General features: G+C 46.9%; 1 protein-coding gene across 2 annotated transcripts in view; it reads left to right on the top strand.

The window, feature by feature from the left end:
- LOC137429850 (uncharacterized) overlaps positions 1-9,820 on the top strand; it is a 92,458-nt gene extending 82,638 nt beyond the window's left edge. For both annotated transcript variants that reach the window (XM_078779915.1, XM_078779914.1), the window contains exons 12-13: positions 807-959; positions 8,769-9,820. In XM_078779915.1, the coding sequence (XP_078636041.1) occupies positions 807-959; positions 8,769-9,031 (416 nt within the window). In that variant the 3' untranslated portion in view covers positions 9,032-9,820. The remainder of the gene's footprint in view (positions 1-806; positions 960-8,768) is intronic.
- The last annotated feature ends 3,311 nt before the right edge of the window (positions 9,821-13,131 follow it).

The raw sequence follows: 13,131 nt of genomic DNA, 5'->3' as shown, positions 1-13,131 counted from the left end.
AACATAGAGAATGCCGAGAGTTATAGAATGCTGTCATGTATTTTCAATATCTCGGGACATATACCTTGTCAGAAATGAAACATAGCATTACTCCCCCTGGATGGTACCGTTGACCAAATTTTGAGGTCTGCAAAATAGCTTAATTTGAATTACAAGTTTAAGATCGCTTTATAATCATACAAGTTCCCTTACAATGAACTGGGATGAAGGGGGCCATTAGTCTGATCAAAGCCTTTGCTATTATTACGTACATAGAGTTGTTCGGCCGTGCTCTACCTTTTTACGCCGCAGCCCGTAGGGAAATGTCGTCTGGAACAGTGTTTGTCTGTCCGTATGTATGCATGTCCCTCACAAACGTCCACTAATCAGAGCTGAGGCTCTGGTCACGTGACGGCATTTAGTAACCATTTACAGCTGCATATTTTACTAAAGGGAAATATAACAAGACGAAAAAGACTAAATGTCATAGCCCCCGTGGTTTTAGTAATTTTGCTGTGTGGAGTTGAAGGCCGCCAGTCGGCCATCTTTGGTCGGATTACAAAACAAAATCTTCAGCATATGTATATTTTTGTATTGTATTTGTGTCAAGTTTGAACAAAATCGGTCCATACATCTGAGATATGGGTGCGGACTGAGAAACCAAATCCATAATCCAAACTCCCTTACATTCTCGGTCCTCTGTAGTTCTTATAATCGGTATAACCATGACTGATCGATATTGATCTTACAAGTTGGTTAATCTTGATTGATCATGTGATTGTAAAGAATAAAGAATATCTACTATTTTTCATTTCGTCCCTTTTCAGGAAATGACACTGATCCCACAGACCCGCCCATCATGACTGAACAAAACATGTCCGGTGTGACTATTGTTTGGCTGAGTCCCATTTTTCTGATTTCTGCAATTGTGTTTGCTGTTCCTTTGTTGATATTCTACGTGTACAAGAGAAACTACCGAGGTGAGACTGCATTGCACATGTGATCTTTTTCATTTATTTTACCTGGAATGTTGTATGATACAAGATGTGCAAAAAGATTTGAGATCAAAGTTCATGGAATTGGCTTATTAGTCCATCACAGCAGGAGATGGGGTATTGTAATTGTGTAGGTAGGTGTGTGTGTGTGCATGTGTGTCGGTGTGTGCATGTGTGTCGGTGTGTGCATATGTGTCGGTGTGTGCATATGTGTCCGTGTGTGCATATGTGTCGGTGTGTGTGTGTGTGTGTGTGTTGGTGTGTGCATGTGCGGGTCACATAAAATCATCAATTTTCATCCAATTGACCAGAAATTTTAAAAATTTGCATATTGGGTCACCGAGTTGGTTTACCAATCAAAAGCAACAAGGTGATTGTTTTTGTTAGATCAAATGGTCAAAGATCAAGGTTACGTAAAATCACCAATTTACACCCGATTTTTTTTTTTTTTTTTTTTTTTTTTTTTGTATACAAGATCGAGGCTCGTGAAGGAGCGAACATTTATCACACAGAAAGACAAACCGACAAACCGACACATAACCGACAACCCGACACATAAAACAAAAAGCATCGGGAGCGGTAGACAAGATGGGGAGAGAGGGGGAAGGACACAAACACAACATTTGAGAGCAGGAACCGAGAGACATGGAGACATCGAGAGATCTGTGGGAGGGAGAGGGCTTTGGGGGGGAGGCATGGGAAAGGGGGTGGGAGAGGCATAAAACATATGGACACTGCCAGGACTACCAGGAAAGAAGTTGGAATTACAAACAAGGTGGATCTGGGGTGAATTAGTGGGGGTAGAAAAGATCAAGGTTTTGGATGGGGGAAGATAAGAGATGGTGGTGAACAGCTGTTTTAAAGACCTGGAGGGAGGAGTGGGATTGAAGGGAGTGTGGGAGTTTGTTCCAGAGGCGGGAGAAAAGAGGAATGAAGGAGTGAAGGTGAGCAGAGAGCCGAGATTTTGGCAGTTTAACCATCAGAGGCTTGCTGGCAGATCTTGTGCGACCTGTAGGAATATTTGGGGGACAGAGCACAGAGAGAGCTGGGGGAGCAAGGCCAGAGAGGAGTCGGTAGAAGACAGAAAGACCACCTACCTGCCTGCGGTGAGTGAGTGAAAGGCCCTCAGAGATAGCTTCATCGTGGGAGATTCCAATGATTCTGAAAGCTTTGGTTTCAACAGCGTGAAGCCGAGCTAGGTGTGAGGCAGGAGCACCAGCCCATAGGGGAGGGAGAACAGTATTCCATTGAGCTGCGGATGAAAGCCTTGTATGTGGTGAGGAGCTCAGGTGTGCCTAGGAAGGACTTCGCACGACGGAGGATGCCCTCCGTATCCCCCCTATTCCAACAGCGACTGGCTTTGCAGGCCAGCTTGGAAATGTGGTTTTCCCAAGAAAGATCATGGCAGATAGTGAGACCCAAAAGCTTGAGCGACAGAACTTCTTGGAGAGGATTGTTGAGAAAGTAGATGGGAGGGTTGTCCAGTCGATCTTTTCGGAGAGACGTAGTAAGAGTGTGAGATTTGTCAGGATTGAAAGACATGTTCCACTTGTTTGACCAGTCTGTGATTTTGTCCAGGTCTTCAGAGAGTGAGGAGGCTGCAGACTGCCGATCTGAGGGAAGAGGAATGGAGCGGCAGAGAGTGGAGTCATCAGCAAAGAGATAGAGAGGATTTTCCAGAGAGTCGGAGAGATCATTGATAAAGACCAGAAAAAGCACAGGGCCCAGCACACTGCCTTGGGGAACTCCAGCCTGAACAGGAAGGGGAGATGAGAGAAATCCATTCAGGGCCACACGTTGACTACGACCAGAGAGGAAGTCCGCAAGCCATGCATGGAGATTTCCATGGATACCATAGGAGTAGAGTTTGGTGAGCAGAGCTGGGTGCCAGACCGTATCGAAGGCACGTGATATGTCGAGGGAGACAGCTCTGATTTCCTGTTTGGCATTGAGGACCTCCATCCATTGTTGAGACAGGAGAAGCAGCATGTCCAGAGTAGAGTGACCTGGTCTGAATCCAAATTGATGATCAGAGATCAAGCCATTGGAGAAGAGGAAAGATTTCATATCCGAAGCAATGATGGATTCCATGACTTTGCTGATAATTGGGAGCAGGCTGATTGGTCTGTAGTTAAAAGGATCTGTTTTTGCACCTTTTTTGTGTAAAGCGGTAATGTTTGCTGATTTCCAGGATGCTGGCAGATGACCTTGAGCAAAAGATAGGGTGAAAAGAACAGAGAGAGGGTGAGATAGAGCGGCAGAGCAGGATTTTAGGACCTGTGGGCTGATGCCGTCTGGTTCGGTTGCAGAATCAGAGTTGAGGTAAGACAAAAACTCCTCCACCTTGTCAGGAGAGAAGGACACAGAGTCCAGGAGCAGTTGGGTTCGACTGGGAAAGGTGGGAACAGAGAGAGATGGGTTTGGGACTAAAGATTTTGAGGCAAACACAGAGTTGAGGCGTTCGGCTGAACAAAACATGTTCCTGAACAAAACATGTTCCTGATTGACACTGAAATTTAAAGAATTTTCATATTGGGTCACAGGATTCGTTCACTAATCAAAAGATAGAAGCTGATTATTTCAAAAAAAGGTGCAAAAACAGATCCTTGCAAGTACAGACCAATCAGCCTGCTCCCAATCATCAGCAAGGTCATGGAATCCATCATTGCTTCGGATATCAAATCCTTCCTCTTCTCCAATGGCTTGATCTCTGATCATCAATTTGGTTTCAGACCAGGTCATTCTACTCTGGACATGTTGCTTCTGCTGTCTCAACAATGGATGGAGGTCCTCAATGCCCAACAGGAAATTAGAGCTGTCTCCCTCGACATATCACGTGCCTTCGATACGGTCTGACACCACGCCCTGCTCACCAAACTCTCCTCCGATGGCATCCACAGAAACCTCCACGCATGGTTTGCGGACTTCATTTCCGGTCGCAGTCAACATGTGACCCTGAATGGAGTTCTCTCATCTCCTCTTCCTGTCCAGGCTGGAGTTCCTCAAAGTAGTATTATGGGGCCTGTGCTTTTTCAATCTTTGTTTCAATGATCTTCATGAAATGATTTTCAATGAAATGTGCTTCAATGATCTTTGATTCGCTGGAAAATCCTCTCTATCTCTTTGCTGATGACTCCACCCTCTGCCGCTCCATCTCTCATCCCTCAGATCGACAGGCAACAGCCTCTTCACTCTCTGCAGACCTGGACAATATCACAAACTGGTCAAACAAGTGGAACATGTCTTTCAATCCTGACATATCACACTCTCACCATGTCTTTCTGAAAAGACCATTTGGAAAACCCTCATCTATTTTCTGAAGAATCCTCTCGAAGAAGTTCTGTTACTTAAGCTTTTGGGTCTCACTATCTGCCATGACCTTTCCTGGGAAAACCATATTTCTAAGCTGGCCTCCAAACCAGTCGGCCAGTCACCGACTTGGCGTCCTCCATCGTGTTAAGTCCTTTCTTGTCACCTCTATCCTCACCACATACAAGGCTTTCATCCGTAGCTTCATGAAGTACTACTCTCCACTCTGGGCTGGTGCTCCTGCCTCAGTGCCTCACCCCTAGTTCGGCTTCATGCTGTAGAAACCAAGTCTTTTAGAATCATTGGAATCTCCCACGATGAAGCTGATTCTGAAGGCCTTTCTCTGACTCACCGCAGGCTGGTTGGTGGTCTTTCTGGCTTCTACCGACTCCTCCCCAGCCTTGCTCCCCTTGCTCTGTCTGTGCTGTCCCCCAAATATTCCTGCAGGATGCACAAGATCTGCCAGCAACCCTCTTCTGGTGAAACTGCCAAAATCACGACTCTGCTCACCTTCACTCTTTCATTCCTCTTTTTCCCCACCTCAAGAACAAACTCTCACTCTCTTAAATCTTACTCCTTCCTCCAGGTCCTCAAAACATGTTCACCACCATCTTATAGGTGTCCAAATCTTGATCTTTTCCACCCCCGTTGATCCACCTTCTTCAAATTCCCTGTTTTCTTTCCTGAAATCCGCTGTAGTGTCCATCTTGTTTATTATGTGTACCACAGCCCAGCACACACTCTTCCAAAGATCTCCTGATGCCCCTGTTCCTTACTGTTGTCGTGGTTCCCTCTCTCTCTCCCCCTCGTCTCCCGCTCCATTTATTCTTTATTATCTGCTCTATATGTTGGAAGGCTGGTGTTGGCTTTGCGGTTAGGGTGCCGGCTTTGGATCCTAGGATCCTGGTCGATCGCTCAATTAATGCCAGGGCGGTTGACTCAGCCTGTCATCCTTCCGAGGTCGGCAAATTGAGTACCAGTTTACTGGTAATTCCCTGTGTGTCGCAAAAGGCGACTAACAGGGTTGGCGGCAGGAAGGGCATCCGGCCACAAAACATTGCTTCAAAAAGGGGACCATGGTGCCCAAAAAAGGCCAACCCCTGCTCTGAGGGGAAAAATGGCCTCTAAAGGTGGTTCATATGCTCGATGTGTTAGCTCTTGTACTAACCTCGACTAAATATACAAAAAAAAAGTGATTGTCACATACAGTGCATTCAGAAAGTATTCAGACCCCTTCACTTTTTCACCCCTCAGCCCAATGGGCTAAGGGGTATTGTCGTCAGGGATGTCGTCCGGGCGGTTGTCCATCAACTTTTGGTTTCTGTCAATTTCAAGGAGAACGCCTTGTCCGATTAAATCAATTTTTGCAGTGTGTGTTGGGGTTGAGTAGAAGAATGTTCCTTTCGAAAATGGGCGCGCTGCGATTTTCAATATGGCCGCCACGGCAGCCATCTTGAAATTGGTTTCTGTCAATTTCAAGCAGAACGGCAGAGTGGCCAGACGGAAGCCTCTCCTCAGTGAAAGACACATGAAAGCCCGCTTGGAGTTTGCAAAAAAGCACCTAAAGGACTTTCAGACTGTGAGAAACAAGATTCTGTGATCTGATGAAACCAAGATTGAACTGTTTGGCTTCCGCCTGGCCACTCTGCCATAAAGCCCAGATCGGTGGAGTGTTGCAGTGATGGTTGTCCTTCTGGAAGTTTCTCCCATCTCCACACAGGATCTCTGGAGCTCAGCCATCGGGTTGTTGGTCACCTCTATTACCAAGGCCCTTCTCCCCCGATTGCTCAGTTTGGCCGGGCGGCCAGCTCTAAGAAGAGTCCTGGTTGTTCCAAACTTCTTCCATTTAAGAATTATGGAGGCCACTGTGCTCTTGGGAACCTTCAATGCAGCAGAATTTTTTTGTAGGCTTCCCCAGATCTGTGCCTCGACACAATCCTGTCTCTAAGCTCTGCAGGCAGTTCCTTCGACCTCATGGCTTGGTTTTTGCTCTGATATGCATCGTCAGCTGTGAGACCTTATATAGACAGGTGTGTGCCTTTCCAAATCATGTCCAATCAATTGAATTTACCACAGGTGGACTCCAATCAAGGTGTAGAAACATCTCAAAGATGATCAAGAGAAATGGAAGGCACCTGAGCTAAATTTCAAGTGTCATAGCAAAGGGTCTGAATACTTATGTCAATGTGATATTTCAGTTTTTTCTTTTGAATAAATTTGCAAAACTTTTTAAAATCCTGTTTTCTCTTTGTCATTATGGGGTATCGAGTGTAGATTGATGAGGGAAAAAATGAATTTAAACGATTTCAGCATAAGGTTGCAACATAACAAAATGTGAAAAAAGTGAAGGGGTCTGAATACTTTCTGAATGCACTGTAAATAAAAACAGCTCTACTGCTTTATGTTAGATTCCTTTTATCTCATTTTCCCCTCAATCTCCAGCCTTATCTCCCACATTGCCTAGCCTGTTTCTCCAAGTTGGTTTGATATCACATACTGCATAATCATTAGGGAGAAATCTCTGCACTCCCCCACCTCTCCCATTTCCCTGCCCACATGGAATGCCAACCTGTGGAACCTGTCCATGTTCTACCCTCTAAATCAGAGGTGGGTAACCTTTCCGAATCAGAGGGCTCTGACAGCTCTTGATAAACTTGGTACAGGCGAGATACATACTTTGTCATTTGTTAGTAATTTAAATGACGAACACAGATAAGTAAATGTAACTAATCTTCTGACTGAAAACACCTGTTTATCGCTCACCATTCCATCAACCACAGCTAATGATAAAACAAAATATTCATTTATTTCACGAATTTTTATCAAATTGTTCACTTTTTTTTTTTAATGTAGATGGTATACCCATTCTTTACGGATCAATGGGTATACTCAGGGGTGCACCAATCTCGAGTAAGGCAATGGTAATAATAATAATAATAAAATGTTATTTGTACTCGCTTTTTTCATCTGACTTAATATTCCTACGTAATTCTTTTCTTTTCCTGATTGCACCATCGGGTGCACAGGGCTGCCGAGGCAGTTTCATGGCTAAGCCGTTGGGAGTTACAACATGGACAGGTCACGACTCCGACGCAGGATACTCAACCAAGTGCAGGGATTTGTAATTTGTTCAGGATGCCTGAAATAGCTTGCCTCCATTTCGCGAAGGACACCGTGGGGTCTTTAACATCCACCAACGGATGCTAGCAAATGGGACAACAAGTTCAACATCCATCCGAGGGACAGAGCACACATTGATGAATCGCCCTGCCTGTGAAACACCAAGATGGTAGTTTATAGTTGGGGCGAGATTTGAGCCTTGGCTAGACACCTGAGGCGCGTGTGTACCTCCCCATATTATCCTGCCAATCCTTCCTACGTAATCACCATGTAAATAAACTATAACCTTTTGCTCCCTTTTTATTTTAATTCAACCTTATTTGTGGATTTCTCCTGTCTGTTTAATTGTGTCGAACCCAATACAGTGCAGTATTTACACAATTTCAGTGAATTCTTTTGTTGTCGAGGGACGCTACTTGTTATACCCTGAATTTTTAGCTCACCTGGAACGAAGTTCAGGGGAGCTGATGCGGTTGCGCGTCGTCAGTCAGTCCGTCCGTAAACACTTGAAACTTCCTCTCCGAAACCGCTGATGGGATTGCGACCAAATTTGGAACAAATTATATTTGTTGTGTTGTGACTAAAGTTTGTTCACGGCATTAAAAAATATCGGGGTCTAAGGGGTTTACCGGGGTCAAACTGGATCCAGGTTTGAACCCCCAAAATAGAAATTTACTTTTTATTCTGAAACTACACACACTATTTCAATGAAGTTTTACCACAACCTTCATCACCCGTGATGTACCAACGTTTGTTCACGGCATTAACAAAAAATCTGCCCCTTTGGGGAGCTACGGGGGGCGGGGGAGGGTTGCCCCCCTGCCCCCCCCCTAATTATGTATTTGGTTTCTTCTCAGAACATACACACACAATTTTGATGAAATTTCACCACAACCTTCATCATCCGTGATGCACCAATGTTTGTTCAAGGCATTGGAAAAATTGGGGTCTGAGGAGGTACACGGGTTGGGAGGGGAAGGAGGAGAGGTGGGGTTGCCCCCCAAAATAGGTTGTTTTTTTTGTTTGTTTAAAGTCTTATGATTGTTTATCCTACCAGGTAAGCGCCAGGGGTATTGCCCCTATGTTTCTTTGAACCGAAGCGGGGATCTTCTCTACTCCACTCTTTAGAGTTTAGAATAAGATGCACCCAAACTCTACCAACCATCTTCTTTTTCCCACTTTTTCAATCAAAAAGTTGTCAATGTAAATCTTAGTGATTTTATCTTATTCTTCACAAGACGGTTGTTTTTTTAAATGGGAATTTATCAATTTAAAATAGTGTATAAATCTGTTCTATCTCCAGAATGTGTAATGCAAATCAATTATACGCATTTTTAGTAATACCCTCTCTCTCTATCCCTCAAGCACATGCCAAGCCAACGACACCTTTGTGCAAGGAAGTTCCTTCTACAAATTCTGCATCGAGCGATGGAACTTCACCCCAGGATACGACATTCGCTCCCAGTTCCTGCATTTACAACATAAACCACACAAACATAAATATCAGAAAGGCAAGCAAATGTCAATTTGGAGACAACAACCAGCTTCACACTGCAGACTCTGATATGAAACTCCTTTCTGACAGCGATTCAAATACTTCACTTTCTGAGTCAAACCTAGATTGTTAAATTGTACATACTGTAGCGGTTACCGCTGGATGTACATAATCGCCTTGCACCGGCCAGAACACGGCCAGACGCGCCTCTCCCGGGCATGCCCGGACTCACTGTTCCCGGGCATGCCCGAACCTCCCGGGCACGCCCGGTCTCGTCTTTCCCGGGCATGCCCGCTCTCGCCTTTCCAGGGCTCGCCCAGAGCGTCCGGGCATGCCCGCTATCGCCTTTCCAGGGCTCGCCCAGAGCGTCCGGGCATGCCCGCTATTGCCTTTCCAGGGCACGCCCAGAGCGTCCGGGCATGCCCGCTATCGCCTTTCCAGGGCTCGCGCAGAGCGTCCGGGCATGCCCGCTATCGCCTTTCCAGTGCTCGCCCAGAGCGCCCGGGCACGCCCAGCCTCGACTTGCCAGGCCGCAGCCAAACACGCCCCGGCAGGTCCAGACTCGCCTTTCCAAGGCTCGCCCTTGATACCCGGGCATGCCCGGTATAGCTTTTGCCGGGCAAACTTCCCGACATAAATGTGTATATATATTGTTGCCCGATAAACGGGCTTGTCAGAATACCTGAGCTGTTTTGTTTCAATAAAGCAACTCGGACGAATTCCGTCTTTGGTCGCGTCAATTCTTTCGACTCGCGTTGGAGCGCAGTTCCTTCAATACTATGTAAGTAATGCCTGTACATACATATATATTGTTTGTAATGACCTCCCAGATTCAGCAGACACCAAAATAATGTTTCTGATTCTGGTTGTGTAAAAACATATTGTTGATGGATAAAAAAATAAAAAGTTGCGAGGAACACCATTCAACAATGACGTATTTGTTGTGGGGCATGAAAAACAAGAGGATGTGGGGGGGGGGGGGGGGGGGGGGGGAGGGATTTGCATATGTTGGATTGGCGGATGTGCTGGTTTTGCGGATGTGACGGTTTGGCACATGTGTTCGATTGGCGGATATGTTGATTTGGCGGATGTGTTGGTTTTGCGCATGTGTTGGTTTGGCGCATGTGTTGGTTTGGCGCATGTGTTGGTTTGGCGGATGTGTTGGTTTGGCGCACGTGTTGGTTTGGCGCACGTGTTGGTTTGGCGCACGTGTTGGTTTGGCGCACGTGTTGGTTTGGCGCACGTGTTGGTTTGGCGCACGTGTTGGTTTGGCGGACGTGTTGGTTTGGCGGACGTGTTGGTTTGGCTTATGTGTTGGTTTGGCTTGTGTTGGTTTGGCGGGTTTGTTGGTTTGGCGGGTGCGTTGGTTTGGCGGATGCGTTGGTTTGGCAGATGCGTTGGTTTGGCGTCGGTGATGGTTTGGAGGATGTGTTGGTGTGGCAGACGTGTTGGTGTGGCGGACGTGTTGGTTTGGCGGTCGTGTTGGTTTGGCGTCGGTGATGGTTTGGAGGATGTGTTGGTTTGGCGCGTGTGTTGGCTTGGCGCGTGTGTTGGCTTGGCGCGTGTGTTGGTTTGGCGTGTGTGTAGGTTTAAAACGTGTGTTGGTTTGGCTCGTGTGTTGGTTTGGCGCATGTGTTGGTTTGGAGCATGTGTTGGTTTGGCGCATGTGTTGGTTTGGAGCATGTGTTGGTTTGGCGCATGTGTTGATTTGGCGCACGTGTTGATTTGGCGCACGTGTTGGTTTGGCGCACGTGTTGGTTTGGCGGACGTGTTGGTTTGGCGGACGTGTTGGTTTGGCTTATGTGTTGGTTTGGCTTATGTGTTGGTTTGGCTTGTGTTGGTTTGGCGGGTTTGTTGGTTTGGCGGGTGCGTCGCTTTGGCGGATGCGTTGGTTTGGCAGATGCGTTGGTTTGGCGTCGGTGATGGTTTGGAGGATGTGTTGGTTTGGCGGTCGTGTTGGTTTGGCTTATGTATTGGTTTGGCTAATGTGTTGGTTTGGCAGATGTGTTCGTTTGGCGGATGTGTTGGTTTGGCGAATGTGTTGGTTTTGCGGATGTGTTGGTTTGGCGTCGGTGTTGGTTTGGCGGATGTGTTGGTTTGGCTTATGTGTTGGTTTGGCGGATGTGTTGGTTTAGTGGAGGTCTTGGTTTGGCTTTTGTGTTGGTTTGGCGGGTGTGTTGGTTTGGCTGATGTATTGTTTTGGCAGATGTATTGGTTTGGTGAATGTGTTGGTTTGGAGGATGCATTGGTTTGGGGCATGCATTGGTCTTGCAGATGTGTTTGGTTTGGTGGCTGTGTTGGTTTGGAGGATGTGTTGGTTTGGTGGCTGTGTTGGTTTGGAGGATGTGTTGGTTTGGCACATGTGTTGGTTTGGCGGATGTGTTGGTTTAGCGGATGTGTTGGTTTAGTGGATGTGTTGGTTTAGCGGATGTGTTGGTTTGGCGGAGGTGTTGGTTTGGCTTTTGTGTTGGTTTGGCTTTTGTGTTGGTTTGGCTTTTGTGTTGGTTTGGCTTTTGTGTTGGTTTGGCGGGTGTGTTGTTTTGGCGGCTGCATTGGTTTGGTGGATGTGTTGGTTTGTCTGATGCAATGGTTTGGTGTATGTATTGTTTTGGCAGATGTATTGGTTTGGTGAATGTGTTGGTTTGGACTCTAGAGTCTCTCCAGGAGGGATGCAGATTTGACCTGGTGCTCGAAGTACTGCACCTGATCAACATTGCTCATTGGAAAGGATCTGTGGTCAATCTGTGCTGGATCCCCACTCATGTGGGCATCGGAGGGGACGAGGCCTGTGATCTTGCAGCCAAGTGTGCGATCACATCCGAATGTGTCACCCAAATCCCTTTGGGTCCGTCTGAAATTGTGAATGTGGTCAGGGACATGATCGTCAAAAAATGGCAATCCCAGTGGGATACCACCACAAAGGGTAGGTTCTGCTCCGGGGTGAATCCAGAAGTGACCCCCACTGTTCGGCTTCCTCAGCTGTCCCGCAGAGACCAGGTGGCTCTCTCCAGGCTTAGACTTGGGCACTGTCGCCTTAATGCGTACCTTCACGTGATAGGGTGTCACCCTTCAGGGATTTGCAATGCCTGTAGGGAACCCGAAGATTTATCCCACTTGTTTATGGGATGCCGCCTATATGACGGACCGAGGTTGCTCCTATTTAAAATCGTTAGAGAGGAGGGGGTCGGTGTGTCCGACCTGTCCGTCATTTTTGGTCATTTAAACCAGAAGCATCCTCGTTTGGGCAAGGCGGTCCTAAACTTTTTGAAAGCGTGTGGGAGACCTATATAGTTTATGGATGTCCCATAGGTCTCCTTTTCAATATATATATATGTATATATATATTGTTACGGAAACGGGGACGGTGCTCCTCCTTAGCAAGGGGGGGTTAATCCCCCTTCTATTTGCACTGGCCGTCTCCGATCCTGAATCTACAACGTCCTTCCCGGACCGACGGTAGGTAGGGTTTGTTAGGCCTAGGGCTTCGCTACATACCTAATTACTACCGCCAGCCGGGAACGAGGGAATAACTTCTGCTCGAACCACGGTTCTAGATGTTATCTGCCGAGCGGGTTAGCAGTCCGAAGTTCAAGCCATTAACAAAGACTAAACCCGATTCATAAAGCGTTGGCCAAATCGTGCCACAGGTACTCAATGAGGGAAATCACAAAGACTATCGGACGAGCATGAAGAAAAAGACAAAGGTAGGAAGAACAGATATTTATTAATTATTTACACAAACCAAAATCAAGAAGAGAAGAAATAAAAGTAATATACAGGAAAATGGAAGGATCAGAAGGACACAGAGCAATTCCTAGCTTATCTACACAGGCTTAACTTACACCCCAGACAACACAGAGGACAGACGACAAGCAGACTTACACGAATGGGGAATGAAGGCAGGAACGAATGGCTGGAAGGAGAGGAAGGATCAGCTGGACGCAGGAGAACGGCCGGGCCGGGAGCGAGCCACCGCCGACTCTCCACCCTCGGGTCCACACCGCCGGGATGTTCGCAGCAGCGCGTCGGAGCTTGACGTGGCAAGGCTGGTTGGATACAGCGTCTCCCTCACTCGTACTCCCGCAGGTTGCACGTCTCTCTTCACCAACTCAAGCGCCTTCCTGACAGAAACTGCCTTTGTGCTCCCTCGCTCATCTGACTCCCTCAATCATCTCACGGTGGGGGCTCATGCAACGGGTTTTATAGGCCACACCCTCGAATCTTCGCGAACCT

The sequence above is a fragment of the Myxine glutinosa genome, chromosome 6 (assembly GCF_964187855.1).
Source record: "Myxine glutinosa chromosome 6, kmMyxGlut1.1, whole genome shotgun sequence".
NCBI classification, from domain to species: domain Eukaryota; kingdom Metazoa; phylum Chordata; class Myxini; order Myxiniformes; family Myxinidae; genus Myxine; species Myxine glutinosa.
The sequence above is the reverse complement of the archived record's forward strand: the minus strand, read 5'-3'. Positions and strand labels throughout refer to the sequence as shown.